The sequence below is a fragment of the Eublepharis macularius genome, chromosome 5 (assembly GCF_028583425.1).
Source record: "Eublepharis macularius isolate TG4126 chromosome 5, MPM_Emac_v1.0, whole genome shotgun sequence".
Classification (NCBI taxonomy): domain Eukaryota; kingdom Metazoa; phylum Chordata; class Lepidosauria; order Squamata; family Eublepharidae; genus Eublepharis; species Eublepharis macularius.
This window is the reverse complement of record NC_072794.1, coordinates 98,017,937-98,033,565: the sequence shown is the minus strand read 5'-3', so window position 1 is coordinate 98,033,565 and position 15,629 is coordinate 98,017,937. Positions and strand designations below refer to the sequence as shown.

The window sequence follows — 15,629 nt, the reverse complement described above, 5'->3', positions numbered from 1 at the left end:
CATTGGGGAAAGCCAGGAGAGTGGGGGCTCTCCTGACCTCCTCAGGCAGGTAGATCCACAGGGTAGAGGCCACCACAGAGAAAGCCTGTGTATGGGCTGCTGTTGATTTCACCCATGTGCAGCTTGGCACCTGCAGAAGACCCTGTTCAGATGAGCGAAGCTGCTGTGGAGGAACATAGGGAGGAAGACAATCCCGTAGGTATGCTGGACCAAGGCCGTGCAGAGCTTTGTATGTAATAACCAATACCTTGAACTGAGCACGGTAACTGAGAGGTAGCCAGTGGAGTGACTGTAGGATGGGAGTGATGTTCATGCTCCTGCTCGCTCTTGGTAACAGTCGAGCTGCAGCATTTTGCAATAATTGGAGCCTCCTAGTTAACTTAGATGGGAGACCTTTGTATAATGCATTATAATAGTCAAGTCTTGATGTTACCATAGCATGGATCCAGGTCAGCCATGTTGAGATAAGAAGCTATCTTCCTGGCTAGAGTGAGGTTGTAGAAAGCATTTTTTGCTGCTGTCTTAACTTGTTTTTCTAGTAGTAGTGCTGGATACAGTATAATTCCTAGGCTCTTAACCGAGTCTGCAAGGGTCAGACAAACTCCATTGAAAGTGGGGAGTACAATATCTTCAAGATCTCTGCCTTCCCAACAAGCATCCAGGGCTGGATCGAGGGGGGGCAGGGTGGGTAGTCTGCCCTCAGCGCCGCCAGGGAGGGGGTGCCGGGAGCAGCTGCCAGCTGCTGGGAGCGTGCGGGTGGCAGCGCGGGTAGCCTCGCAGTCCCCCGCGCTGCCTTTTGCCTGCCCTGCAGGACAGGGGGCAGCTGGCTTGCCCTGCGGGGAGGTGAATGGCGCGGGGCTGCTTCCCAGCCCCACACACTGCCTCTGCTGGTGCACCACGTGGGCGGCACACTCCCCCCTGCGTTATGATGTCACAGTGACATCATCGTGCAGTGCCGTGAGTGCTTGTGCGCTGTGTGCGCACACGTGAGGGGTTGGACTAGAGTTGCCCTGGGCGCCAGCAACCCTAGATCCGGCCCTGCAAGCATCACTTCAGTCTTGTGTGGGTTCAATTTCAATTTGTTGTTTTTTAACCATTTCACTATGGCTGTCAGGCAGCAATCTGCATCCTGTGGGGACCTATATACTGCAAGGTATAGAGTTGGGTGTCATCTGCATATTGGTGACATCCAACTCCATAGCTGCAAATGAGTTCCCCTAAAGTCTTTACGTATAGCATGCCAGTTGAAGCTGCTTTATTTAAATCCTGTTGCAGACCCTGCCCCCAAATCCCAGGAGTTCTGCTCAGTTCCAGGAATCTTTTGACATATGTGAAATTGATGACAATAATGAAAATTTAATATTTAATAAGTACATGTACAGAATACCTTTCCCTCACCATTAACACAGCCCCAGTTCATCTGAGATCACAGAATTTTTGCAGACAAACCTATATCCTAGCTACTCCCATTTTATAAATAAAGTCTTTGTTTGTGCTGATGTATTTACTTGCGCAATTCTGATTCCACCTGGCAGCTAATGTCACCACAACTGTTTTAAAACAACTTCCTTGTATACTAAACTGCTTAAAAATTCAATTGCTACACAGCTCCAGTGAAGTACTGTATATACCCAAAAGGAAGACTAATTTTTTTCCAGGTGTGCCATAAAGAAAAAGAGGGGGTTGTCTAACGGTCACATACAAGAATGTACAGAAATAAAAAAGGTTTGTGTATAACATTTGCATATAAACATTATTTTCAGGTAAATAAATAAAAAATCTAATTGATGTTGAACATCCACTGTCATGTCAAGACTTCAATAGCATACAAGATTTCTATATATTTAGGACTGTGAACAAACCTGGGGAAACATTCCCTGTCCTTTTATATGGGCTTAATGTGGGGAAAAGCTGAAGTTTTTAATATGGAGGTAAGTAACATCCATTTGGGAAACCACCTAATTCAGCCTCTGTTAGTGGGACAGGACATTTTTTTCTCCAGATAGTTGGCAAACCAGTTTGATGTGGTTGTTAAGAAGAGCAGCAGGACTCTAATCTGGAGAACTGGGTTTGATTCCCCATTGCTCTGCTTGAAGCCAGCTGGGTGACCCTGGGTCAGTCCCAGCTCTCTCAGAGCTCTCTCAGGCCCACTTACCTCACAGGGTGATTGTCATGAGGATAATAATAACACACTTTGTAAACTGCTATGAGTATGGCATTGTGCCCTCATGAGCGGTATACAAATTGAATGTTATGATGATTATTATAAGCCTGTATATACTTAATGCTCTCTTGACCAGGCACTTAGGCTCTTTGCTCCCTTGTTGTAAACAAGTAGACCTTGATTTTTCACATTTCTGGTTAACTTTGCCAACTTTTGTCTTGCGTTTAGGGTTGCCATCCTCCAGATGTGTGTGGGGGAGGCTGCAATTACCACTAATCTCCAGATTACTGAAATCAGTCCCCGTGGAGAAAATGGGAGCTTTGGAGGGCAGACTCTATAGCATATTGCATAAAGTCTAGGAGAAATGGAAGTCTCTTCCCAGGTACTGCTAGGGTTGCCAGGTCCTATATCCTCCTGGCGGGAGAGGGGGAGTTGGCACTTAAGAGGCTTCTTTCCATGAGTGCACAAAGTGCACATATGCTCCTAGCACTTGCATGATGACATCACTTCCAAGAATGATGTCATCATGCCGGTCATCAGCATACTTCCATGCTTTCCGCAAGGCAAATTCAGTCCATTAGCCCCAGCAAAGCACGAGAGCACGCCCACAGCAGTGCAATGATGTCACTTTGGGAAGTGGCGTCATCGTGCCCCACCAGAAGTGCTTCCGGTGCACACTTTCCCGGGTTGCCTGACAGGGGTTTGCTATCTCCCACTGATTGCCTGCAGCTTGTCCCTGTGTTTTTAACAACACCCTGGCATCACCTGTATACAGTCTTTTGTAGTAAGCCTCTTCCATGTCCTCCTCCAGTTTCCTGCCACTGACTGTACTGGGACTTTGCCTTCACTCAGCCACTTTTATCTCTTTTCATACATTAAGCCTCTGTTAAAGGGACAGAACTTTTTTCCTTCTGGCCTGTTGGCAACCCTAGTCTTGTAGATGTTGCACATAATGCAAATAATTTATGCTAACAATGAATTATTTATTTACGTTATATATATAGTCCACCCTTTTCACAGAGATTCAAGGTGGATTTCACAATGTGAGTCACTACAGTCAATTTCAAAGGAATTCCAACTAACAATGTATATAACTAGCAGGAATCTAATATAGGGTTGAAGAAATACTAAACAGAGCATAAGCAATTCTAAGACTTCTGAGGAAAAAGCTCTCTTGAATAATTCAGTTTTGCATTGCTTACTGGCACCAAGAAGGGGCTTTTACCTGAGTAAAACCATCCTCAGAGTTAGGTAAACAAGATTGCAAATCTGAGCGTAGTTTTGCAGCATCTGAGGCATTAATCCACAAAGATGCAATATAAGAGAGAAAATATATGAGAAATAGGCTGCACTTCTAAACTGGTTTATATACTGTATGTGCAAGTTTCACTTAGTCTGAAGCATACTGGTATGTGTGTAGGGGAACTAAAGATGAAGTGACTCAAGATACTTTCCATCTGGTGCGGTTTACCTCTCCTGGATGAAATCAAATGACTAGAGTGGCCGCTAGTCAATGTTGCATTTAGCAAAACGATAGCGCTTCCTCTTCTCGAAGTGCTACATCCTCATGACTTTGCTTTTTCAATTGTGAAATGCTGCTCGATTGCACAACGAGGCTCAGTGAAAAGTTTGTCATTACCGTTCCCGCCCTTTGGTAAATTAGTAATGGTTTCATAATTTGCAACTGCAACGCCATCCACCTGCCATTAAAAAGCAGTATTCACTTTTCAAAAAAGCAGCAGCCAAGTAACTCAAGGGTGGCCAAGATACCCTCCATTCCCCCGCGCTCCCAACGTGAAATCTACTCCCATCACCTCTCTCGTTGCTAAGAAACGAAAAGCCGGAGAGAGGCGAAATTGCTAAGTCATGCTGTCGCTGCAACTACACAACCTGGGAGGAAAAGGAGCGAAGCGGGAGGAGTCGAGAGGCTGCCTCGCCGCCTTCAGATCAGACGCCTCGCGAGATTCTAGAAGGTATAAAAGCAGCTGGGGGCCGCCTGCAGGGCTGTAGCCTGCCTTTCGCGTCTGGGAGAAAGAGAGAGAGAGAGAAAGAGAGGGGTGGCTGCGGTTTTTCCTTAGGTAAATGGTCGTAGATACTAACCTAAATAAGGGTCTGGGATTGCGTGCGGCTCATTTTAACTGTGGGGAGGTTTCCGTTTGATCGCTTCAGCAAAATCTCCTAAGGAGCAGCGTCGTGCTTTTTGCAGGTTTATCGGGTCAATTGACGTGCTTAAAAACGAGCGGCCTTTCAGAAAATGAAGGAAGTGCAGGATGTTGAGTATGCAATGGTAACGCTCGGCTCCTTGTTCTTTGTTGTTGCTGCACCAAGAAAGAGGTCCGGGTGGCGTACGGCAGCCTACTCATTTCTTTTAGGGGTCTTCTTGGGGATTCCACTGTTGCCGCTCTTTTCTGGTGGAAGAGGAAGTAACATTCCGCCTTAAACCGCCTGGAGGGTTGGGAGGAATTAAGTGTAATTAACGCTGAGTTGTTGGGCTAAATTGCAGTTCAAACGCTCTGTTTTTTTCCAGTGACAGGTGCTAGCAGCTACAGTCAGGCTGGCAATTCAAAGGCGTCTGTCTGCCATTGCCTTGAATGTTTGGATGGTTGTGCCTTTCAACATCGGGAGGCTTTCGTGTTTGAATGGGCTGTAGGGAGGTACAGGCCCTGACCTGGATAGTCCGGACAAACCCGATCTCGTCAGATCTCAGAAGCTAAGCAGGGTCGACCTTGGTTAGTAGTCGAATGGGAGCCCTCCAGCGAAGACCAGGGTTGCAGAGGCATGGCAAGCTACCTCTGTTAGTCTGTTGCCTTGAAAACCCCAGCAGGGATTGCCATAAATCAGCCATGACTTGATGGCACTCCACCACCCCGGAGGCGTAGAGCCAAGCAAGTGCCTGACTTACTTGGGTTGGTGAGCTACGGGCTGTTCTGCAGATCTCAGTGGGCTGTAAGGTGCTGAGGGCGTTCCAAGGCATTTCTGTTGGCGCCGGGAGGGACAGGCTTTTCCTCATTACAACAGACTGGCAATTCAAAGGCGTGTACCACTGCCTGGAAAGCTTAGGCGGTTGTATTTTGACACCGGGAGGCTTTTGTCTTTTAATAGGCTGTGGAGAGATTTAGAGCAAGGCAAGTGGCTGATTTGCTCGGTTGGCTTGCTGGAATCGGTTCCATTGGCCCCAATGGAACATCTGAATATATGTGCTTCTGATCGCTGGCTGTTGCTCAGGAACTTCGCTGGGGGGCTAATACAGTTTCAGGTGGGCAGCCGTGTTGGTCTGCAGTAGAAGAAGAGCATCTTAAAGACAAACACTGTAAAGACCAACCAGATGTCCAGCATTTCAGCTTCCAAGAGTCAAAGCTCCCCTCATCATACTTCCTATCTGACCAAGAGAGCTTTGGCTCTCCAAGGGAGTAATATTTTGAACTTTGATCTGGGTGGTTAGTAAATTGATGCTCTTTTGAGGTTTCAGATTTGCCAAAGAGAAAATTAACTTGCATGACTAGGAGCTTTAATTGTACTGTTTAGAAAGGGCTTTAAAAGGTTGGAATACTGCTTTGGTAATAAGTGTCCATTTGACATCTGGGGGGCAACTGGGTTGTGTAAATGTGTATGTGTGTGTATGGGGGGGAGTTATAATAACTGCCAATGCTGTATAAGCTTATATAAAATCCCTAGTAATCCATATGTAGTTTGAGCCTTGGAATTTTTGATGATCTACTTGTACAACCTTGTTAATTCTAAGAAAATTGTAACAAAACAGTAGCTTGAAGACTAATGCTTATACCAGCATGAGCTTTTTGCGAGTCAGCACTTCTTCAGATGCGTGTTTAAGAAACCCTCTGAAATAGTTATGGCTATAGTATTGCTGCATTACAGTAAAATGGCACAATGAGTTCTGAAATGTTCTCTGTGATGGTAGTTCTCTTCAACATTCCTCCCACTGCCGCTAGCAGTATGGAATCTGTCAGAGGAAAAAAACAAGTTTAGTTCTAGTTGAGTTCTTTCTTCAGAGCTATTAACTTCCTTTGCTGAAGTGTGCATAAGCCTATGTGTAGTTTGCAGAGTTTGTCCATGATCTGACATGGGAGGGTAGGGCAGAGTTTGTCCTTAATCTGACATGGGAGGGTAGGGCTGAATTTGTCCTTAATCTGACATGGGAGGGTAGGGCTAAATTTGTCCTTAATCTGACATGGGAGGGTAGGACTGGCAAGGCCTCTGTGAGCATTCAAGTTTTAATTGCTAGTTTCATATGTGAAGTGTTGACAGAAATTAATGTGGAAATACTATCCTATTGTTACAACTGTACATTTTCTAGCCTTTACCTCAACTTTGCCAGCTGCCCTGAGTTTCTGTAATGCTTTTGTTTAGCCTCAATCACAGTTCACAAATGAATTTGCATCTGATAAGCTTCTGGGATCGAAGACTTGATTGAAATTCACTCTAAATGAGGAAGTTTGGGCTCCATGTCATGTAGTGCTTGGTTTGCTTTAAGCATCTCAGCAATCTTTTTGAGAGGAGATCAGTAGAAAAGAGCAGAAGTACATTCACTATTCATCCTCTAAAGAAACTTCATGTTGGTGCAGAAGTAAAAAAAAATTCCATCTAGGTTGTATCAGTGAAAACGTTTAATAGACTTGATCTTAATGCTTGTTATAAAACAGCCTACTTTCCTTTTACCATGCACTGCTAATACAGGGGTGCCTTTCCTACTGAGAGGTTAGAGGTCATAGAACAGAATAATGCTGAGTTTCTATTACTTACACTATTTAGATGTACTTTAAAATATTAAAATTCAGTCTGTAATACTTTGTTTCTTCTCCCTAAATACTGAAATCTCAACATCTGTAGTACTTCTGCAAAGCTGCAGGTGCTGTGGTCAGTCTGGAAATTATAAATGCAGTTTTAAATAATGCTAGTTGGCATATCTATCTGGGAAGGTTTTTTTAAAAAACCACAAAATCTAACACATTCCAAATTCCTTCAGTCCTTGTCAGAATGGCATCAGGAAATGCTCACATTGGAAAACCAGCACCTAACTTCCAGGCCACAGCAGTAATGCCTGATGGGCAATTCAAAGAAATCAAGCTTTCAGACTACAAAGGTAAATATTAAAACTTGTTGGATTTGCTTGGTGGTGGTGGTTATAAAATAGAAACAGCATATGACCTACATGTAAAATGTCACTTGAACTGAAAACATAATCCTGAAATGCAACAAATTAGTGGGATCCAGAATAAGAACAGTGTTGCAAAAGCAATCTCCTGTGTGCTATGTTAGGTATGCTGCTATATATTGGACTATAGTCTTGGGATTCATTTCATTTTGCCCTAAATCAATTTAGATTTAGACATGTAGCAAGCTTCCTAACAAAGCTTACAAAATACTGCTTTTGCAACTTTGTTGGGTTTCTTACTCTAGTGTTTTGTATTTTGTAAGCTTACTCTAGAATAGTAACTTTTCAAGAACAAGGATCATGGCCCTGAATGAATGAGTGAGCTGCTTGTAGAAGGTTAGCAATCTGCAACAGTAGCAATCAGTCCCCAGAAGTTCTTACCCTGCCCATAGAGACATGTATTAGTAATTTGTGGACAACTTCCTTGTCTGGTTACTAATAGACTCTTGAATCATCAGGGACCTGCCCATGGTTTGACTTCACTTGCATCTCAGTAAGTACAACCAACTTGTCACTGACTCCTTTGTGGGCTAGAACTTTTGACATCTTGGGATTCTGAAGGCACTCTCTCCTCCCAATCTGGCCTTTGTGCTCCACTTGCACATGTTATTCTTTTCTGCTGGGGAGGGGAATTTCTTTTGTCATTGTCTTCTCTCCTGTATTTTCTTCAGCATCTCTGATCAGCTGTGCTTGAATAAGGAGGACTATAGTCATAAAGCAAAGCAACAATGATTTGCTTCTCCTATGTTCAGACCATGGAGGACAGCAAGCAGTAAAAGCAAAAATATGTGGGCTGTATTTTAAGATGCAGTGAGCAAACAAAGCTTTCACCACCTCCTCCTCAACTGAAAACATTCTGAAGGCAAGGTGGAAGCAGGGGAGGTGTTCCCAAGTCATTAGTACTGAATGTAGAGTGGCTGGGCCAGAGTTATCCTTCAAGTTAGCTATCCATCAATGGAGCAAAGGATCTAGCACAGAACTACTTTCTCTGATGCCTAGGCTTAACATGGGCAGATGATCACCACCCTTTAGGAGCTTCCTGGGTGCTTATGGAGCATCCAAAAAACCTCGTGCATGGCAAGAACATCTGGGGGGGGGGAGCATTTGCCAGGTGGAGTTTTTCAGTCTATAGCCAGTCTGGGAAACTGACCTGCAAATCTGGATGGGTGCTCTTTATAACCCAGTGCAAAAACATCTCTTATCTTTTTGATTTGGTAATGCCTTTCTATTGGACTAGGGCATGGTTGGACTTGGTGGGAGAGTAAGAACTACAAACTCTTATTGGTTAATCTGCTTTGAGACCCATATGGGCTAAACTCTAAACAGGTCCTGTCCCTTTATGTGTGTGTGTGTGCATGCACTTGCACATATGCATGCACAGGCTTGCAGTTGGCTATGATATATCCACTCATGAAGAAGCTATAAATTCCTCTTAGCTAGAACTATTCTTGTTTCATTATTTTTCTTTAACCTGTACCTTAGCCTTATGCCTGTTTTACCATAGAGTTGTGTTCTGTAGTAATGATGTTATTTGTAATTAAGGAGCATTGCTTCAATTCTTCTTGCATGTTCTGACTGCTGATCAGTGCTACTAAGTACCCCTTGGGGTAGCTGTACCCCTGGGCAGCTGATATGTCATAAGGGGGAGGTCCATAGGTATGGGGACAAATATCCAGGGATGGTGGCAAGCAATGGAGTTGGAGGAGGAGGAGGAGAAGGGTATGTGCTGCCCAGCTTCAGCCTTCCAGCTGGGGTTTTGTACCAGTGAGAGGAGAGGGTCTCACTGGTGGGCTGGGGCAAGAAAGAGCATGATGATAGCTTTTGCTTTATAAAATTTTTTAGCACTTGGTGATTCAGGTGAATTGAGCATAACAGAATGTCTCAAAGAAGGTGCTACTGATGTTTAGATCCAGTCATTTTTTAACCTGTAAACTCTCTGAAGCTTTTGTGGATTTAATCTGCACAAAAATACTAACTGGTTACTTTTTCCCTAGGCAGATATGTTGTGCTGTTCTTCTATCCACTTGACTTCACATTTGTTTGTCCAACCGAGATTATTGCATTCAGTGACAGGTCGGAGGAGTTTAGGAAAATTGACTGTGAAGTAATTGGAGCTTCTGTTGACTCCCACTTCTGCCACCTTGCCTGGTAAGGGTTTTTGGGTCACAAGCTTTGTTTCTTCTCTGCAGGTCTTTTCCACCACCAAGGAATGAAACTTGTATAGGCAGAAGTAGCTGCTGCCAGGGAGTAATTTGATCTGCAGTTCTTTTCCTGGTCCAAGCAGTTCAAGAATAAGAATAGTTTTTGCAAGTGACAAAATACTTTATGGATCATAAATACTTGGTTCTTATTTTTAATAGTCAAGTGGCACATAAGAGATTTAGTTTTTACAATTTTGTCATATGAAAGAGTAGACAAGTAAGTCTCTGAAGACTAGTGCTAAAGGAGCAGTTTTTCCAAAGTGTTTCATTGTTGTTGATGCCTGTGGGCTTACATGGTTCCTTCTTAGAGATGTGTGTGTGTGTGTGTGGGGGGGGGGTCCTTTGAGGGACCCGTTTGCTGGTCTTACTGGTCTTACTCTCCACACTCTGTGCTTTTCTTTCCCTGCTTCCCTCCTTACCTCCAGCCTCATAGTCCTGGTTTACCTCTGTCTCTTTCCCACCTGTCTTTCCTTTTTTCAAACTTTGAATTACTCCATTTTGAATTACTCTAGGCAACCACAGACAGTAACGATGCCAGTAATTGCCCAGGCATTCCAAAATGGATGTCTTGTGAGGCAATTCTGTAAAAGCTTGGAATTATGCCCTCTAAAAATTAAGATTCTTCTACAGACTTGAGGGTTGCCCCAGGCCTGTAGAAACATTTTCCTTATTTGAATATGGCCCCCATTGTACAGAGTTTCTCATCTGTCATCTGGTACCAAGTTCAGAATTAAGTAAGATACAAGAGCACTGGAGGATTGGACCACTGAGTAGCAGCTCTTGTATCACTCCAGCAATGTATGACATATACCTTATATTATTAAAGGCATTTCCATGTCATGCTTAAAATTGTTGAATGATTTTTCTTAGGTTAATGCCCTGTAATGTTGAACATTGCAAAAGCCACTAAACAGCAGTAGTTATGTTTACATATTAAAGTTATTATCTTACTGTTGATATGTACTGTGCTGCATTTGAAACTAAGGATATTCCTGTGGCCTCTCCTTGAATTCCTGAAATATGATGTAGCTTTCTAAAACCCCTTTCTACTACTTTTACAGGATTAATACCCCTAAGAAACAAGGTGGTCTGGGTAGCATGCACATTCCCTTGGTATCTGACACAAAGCGCGAAATTGCTAAAGAGTATGGAATACTAAAAGAAGATGAAGGCATTTCTTACAGGTAAAGCGTCCAAATGATTTGCTTAGAGTATGGCAAGATGATATGTAGCATTTCTCTTGAGCGCTTGTGATTCTCAAGATGTTCTTATCGGTGAGCTTGTTAAATATTTTTCTGTGGTATATTGGAGAACAAAGCCTTGCTCTTGTGCATATTTCCCTTCTTCCCAGGTAAAAAGTAGTGCAAAAATATGCACAGTACCAGGTGAACTTGTATCTGGGAGTTCCTAAACCTGTTGAAAGAGAAACTAAGATGGTTCAGGAACATCCCAGGTAAGTAAGGCTAGTAATGTACATACTTGTACTACATATATGTGGAAGAAGGCTCTGTTTAGAATTTTTTCTTGTGTGAAGGCAAGGCATGTGTAATTTTTTTTTTGCCCTACAGAAGTGAAATGACTTCATTTACTTTGAGTACAAATATTCAAGAGAAATACATAGATAGGAAGATTTTTCTGTAACATTGTAGGGTTTTGCAAATTATGTTTTTTTTAAAAAAAATGTAAAAGCCCCGGTGGCTCAGGGGAGGGTGGGGTGGTCACTTCTGATGCCAGAAAAAGCAGAGTAGTTTGAAAAGCACGTAGCCTCTCCTGTTCCAGGCCCCACCCCTTATATTGATATAACATTATAAGCATGTACAAAAATAGGGTGTGTGTGCTGTGTTTTTTAGTTAGATTGTGAGCTTAATATTATGAAATCTTTATTTATTTATTTAATATTTTTGTTTTCCAACACACACATACAGACATGAGACAGTTATTTTACTTGTCGATATCTATTATAAGAGATAAAATAGATATTCCACCTTATTACATCAATTGTGAGCTCTATTATGTCATTATACAGTTAATCTTAGTATCATATTTATGTTTACTGGTTATTGTTATTTGTCATCCATTTGTAGAAGGGTTCCCATGGTATAGAAAATTTATCTATTTTAACTTAAGTCTGTAGCATAGGACACTGTCAGTTCGTCCTTGACTCCACGTAACTTTGTGTTGCTTTTTTACCATTGTTGTTATGATACGTTCTGTCCTGCTTTATGGCAGGAATTGTAAATCTGATTTTACATAACTTTATATGTCTCGAGTTTTAGAATGAAATTGTATGCCAACACTTGAGAGAGGATTATTGGGGCACGAAACTTAGTACTAAATAGTAGGCTATAGTGTGGAAATGTATGCATTTACATTTTTTGATTTGTGCTCATCTCTCCTTAAGGGGTCTGTTCATCATTGATGATAAAGGAATTCTACGCCAGATCACAATCAATGATCTCCCAGTTGGTCGTTCAGTTGACGAAACACTCCGTCTAGTTCAGGCTTTTCAGTTTACTGACAAACATGGAGAAGGTAAGATTATCATGGATCATGCTTGCCTGATTGATGTTTTATTTATTTGTAACATTTTTATGCTGCCTTCCACAGAGCTTGGGGCCCCAAAGGCAGTGAACAAAGACATTAAAACCAGCTTTCAAAGTACATATATGTATAAAACTATTAAACAACAATGAAACAAAAAGTATAGACACATGAACAGGAAGGAGGATCACTGAGGGAATGCCAAACAAAATAGAGAAGCCTTCACCTGCTAGTAGAAGACAGTGATAGGAGGGGGGCGGACAAATCTCCTTGGGGTTTTTTGGTGCTATGACTGAGAAGGCCTGTTTTCAGATTGCCACTCATCTAGCCTGCCACTCATCTAGCCTGAGATGATGGGGGCATTAGAAACAGGTTGTCATTTTCTTACAAATGGAAACTTTTAATTAACAACTCCAAGTCATAAATAAACAGGAAACTGTATACTATTACCGAATTATTACAGTGCATACATTAAACACATTTTAAGCAAAAGAAACAATGGTATAGAATGCAATACTACTTTAGACATGAAGAGCATATAGGCATATCCAGTTTCCATACAACTCTGTAAAGATGCCACTTTTGAAGACTAGGTTAATAGCCATATTCTGACAGTGAAACCCTTTGTTCCGGCTGGTTTCTAAGAGTACCAGAAACCTGTCAAGGTCACAGACCCTGTTGGACTATCGTGCTCAACACTGATGGAGTTAACACCTTGGTTTATGAAGCTGTGCAGTTTCTTTACTGTTCCTTCTCTATCTTTACTGACAAAGTTATCATTCATAGTTTGTTGGCTCATTACTATCGATAGCAACTCATTTGCTCCTACTGCCACACCTGCTGGCAAACACATTTTAACTAGGGACTGTGATTTTCTGTAATAATGCCCTGTTGTAATCTGAAAAACCCTTTTCAGGGTACCATGTGTGTCATGCCCTAGACTGGCTAAGAAACAGAACTGAGGGCAGATGGAACTAAGCTTTATTCTAGGAGGTTTATGTTTAGTTCTGTGGGCCAGGAGCAAACTGCCATTGTTAGGTGATACGAGTAAATTTTGTCCATATCCAGACAGTGTTGCTAAGTTGTACTTCTGCAATCTCCTGGTTAAGTGAGTGGCTGCTGTCCACTCATACATGGAAAAATAACAAATGCAGCAGCATGGGATGGTAGTTTTGCTGCCATTGCCACCATTTTGGAAATGAGGGGACAAAAGACCTCTGACATGCTATGATCGCAGTCACAATTGAGCAAAGTTTCCTTCAGTGCAGCAAGAACAGGTCTGGAAGGCTTCTGTCCCCACCCCTTGCTCATGCCGTCATAGCTTTCTTTCTATAGCATGGCCTGGCTCTTTTTGACTACTGTGAAGTAGTAGTTCTGGCCTAATTTGCTGTTGTATGCTGTCTTCCTTCATCATAGCCCATTCTTTCCTTGAGCCAGGGAGGCAAAGCTGTGCAGTGGAGAGAAGCACTTGCCTGTCTCTGCATGGCTACAACCACTAGCAAAGCCACAGTCATCCACCCATACTTGCACAAAATCAAGATGCTCCTATTGCTCCTTTGTCTAAGCGCCTGTTGCTCTTTTCCTGCCTTAGCAACCATTCTTCACTCTTTGTCTCCATCACTTGTACTTATTAACATCCCTTTATGTGTCGCTCTTTCCAGTATTTCTTGCATATGCTTCCTTCGGCATCCCACTGTCTCCTCCTCTATTATTTCCCCTTCTTTCACGGATCTTCCTTTGCTTTTCCCTCTGGTGGTAATCCAATGGCTCTCATAGACTAACATGTCATAGATCTCATTCTGGGTAATACTGTTCCAGTGCTAACACTGAATAGTCACAAGCATAAGTTTGTGGGCAAATAGATGCAGCCATTTTTTGCTGATCTAGGTTTCCTTGTAGGTCCATAGCTGGACTTTAGATAGCCTTGATTTTGCCCTACTTTCAACCTGTGTTCTTAAACAATGTTACTTTGTCTCTTCAGTGTGTCCTGCTGGCTGGCAACCTGGGAGTGATACAATCAAGCCTGATGTTCAGAAGAGCAGAGAGTACTTCTCCAAGCACAAATAAATGTGCTACATTACTGTGTTTTGTACAAGGAAACTATACTGTAATTTGTGTAAGGCAAAAGCATAACTCTGACGTTCTTATTTAAAGAGTAATCCCTTTGTGAGCTAAGAGGTTTACAGCCACATTTCATGAACCATTTATTTCTAATCAGCCTAACTGACAAGTACCATGACTCTGGAGTAAATAGATTATGAATTGAGAATAGCTGTAAGTCGGGCAAATTATGCATCCTATTTATCTGTACTGGCATAGATTTTTTTGTGCTCACATGGATAATTAAAGACCAGGTGGTCTTTCTGTTTTGTATTTTTTTATTGTCATTAAATTTGCAGGGAAAATGGAATGCTCTCAGATTTGTGGAGTTTCCTCAAAATGGCAGCAAAATGCAACAGTTCTTAAAACTGCACTTAAAATAGCAGAACCCCTTGCCTCTCCTTTCAACATATGCACAGGACAATGATACAGTTTCCATTAGGGGGCTATGCTATATCTTCTGAGGAAATGTTCATCTAGGCTGTGACTGGAAATACATACAAATTAACCGATACTTTTCCCGCCTTTGCTTTTCATGGCATAAAACCACCTCACATTCCCACCAATATTTTTATGGTCCCAGTTGTTGGTAAGGACGTCACCATTATTTTTGGAAAGAGATTGTGTTCTTGCTTCTGGAAAGATCTGAAACGCCTTCCCAGCATCCACTATATTGGCAGAAGTCTGTTTTGTGAGTTCCCTTTGTGCTACAGGTCCATTCTCACTTTGCTGGATGCCTGGGGAAGTGACTGGTAGTGAAGGTCACTTATGCTGCTTCCAGTCCTCTTAGGTGTCCTACACAAAGCAGTCAACCCGGACTGCAGAAGTAGATGCACATACGTTTGTTCAGTGTGTAAAAGTGAGTAAGGAAAGAATACTGGAGTATTCTTTCAGTTTGTGCCACCTCATTAATGGAGACCATTTATGGTTTCTAGTCAATGACTCTTAAAAGGTGGGAAGGGGTTCTGCAGTGATGCTGTCTATTTTGTCTGTGTCCATCTTCTGCTTTTGTGGGTAGCACTGAAAGGAGGACTGGCTGGGGTGTACTGGCTAGACCCAAGACACAATGGCTGTTGTATCCTTCATGTTGTATATGCTCAATTTTGTGTTCAAGATTGAGCATTGGGAGGCTTTTCTTACTTGATGTTACATACTTTCTGGCTCTTCTCTTTATATTTGATATCAGTTAAACTAGGTTAGCTGTGTTCTTCATCTCTGAAGATAACATCAGATACTGATGTGTTACATAGATGGACCTATATCCTGAAGAAGATAAAGCAGCTAAACAAAACAATGGGAAGGAAACCAACACCAGGCAGTGTACGCTTTTCTTTCGAAAGAGCAAAATTCATTCATAGGAAACAGTATGCCGTCACACAAAACACACTGCTACTTCCATCATTTGCTCTAGTATCTTCTTGATTTTGCCATCTGTGACAACACAAAACCT

The 15,629-nt window shown here is 42.3% G+C and overlaps 1 protein-coding gene across 1 annotated transcript; it reads left to right on the top strand.

Annotated features, from left to right (window-relative positions):
* Nucleotides 1-4,137: 4,137 nt before the first annotated feature.
* Nucleotides 4,138-14,443, top strand: PRDX1 (peroxiredoxin 1). The gene is made up of 6 exons (XM_054979567.1): nucleotides 4,138-4,242; nucleotides 7,149-7,265; nucleotides 9,332-9,485; nucleotides 10,600-10,722; nucleotides 11,940-12,070; nucleotides 14,061-14,443. The coding sequence occupies exons 2-6, from the start codon at nucleotides 7,160-7,162 to the stop codon at nucleotides 14,144-14,146; spliced, it is 600 nt and encodes a 199-aa protein (XP_054835542.1). The 5' UTR covers nucleotides 4,138-4,242; nucleotides 7,149-7,159; the 3' UTR covers nucleotides 14,147-14,443.
* Nucleotides 14,444-15,629: the final 1,186 nt, after the last annotated feature.

Bases quoted from the DNA above. Each gene is read 5' to 3' on its own strand.
- PRDX1 (XM_054979567.1), top strand. From the start codon at position 7,160: ATGGCATCAGGAAATGCTCACATTGGAAAACCAGCACCTAACTTCCAG. The intron at 9,486-10,599 runs GTAAGGGTTTTT...CTACTTTTACAG, and splicing joins CACTTCTGCCACCTTGCCTG to GATTAATACCCCTAAGAAAC. The intron at 12,071-14,060 runs GTAAGATTATCA...TTGTCTCTTCAG, and splicing joins TACTGACAAACATGGAGAAG to TGTGTCCTGCTGGCTGGCAA.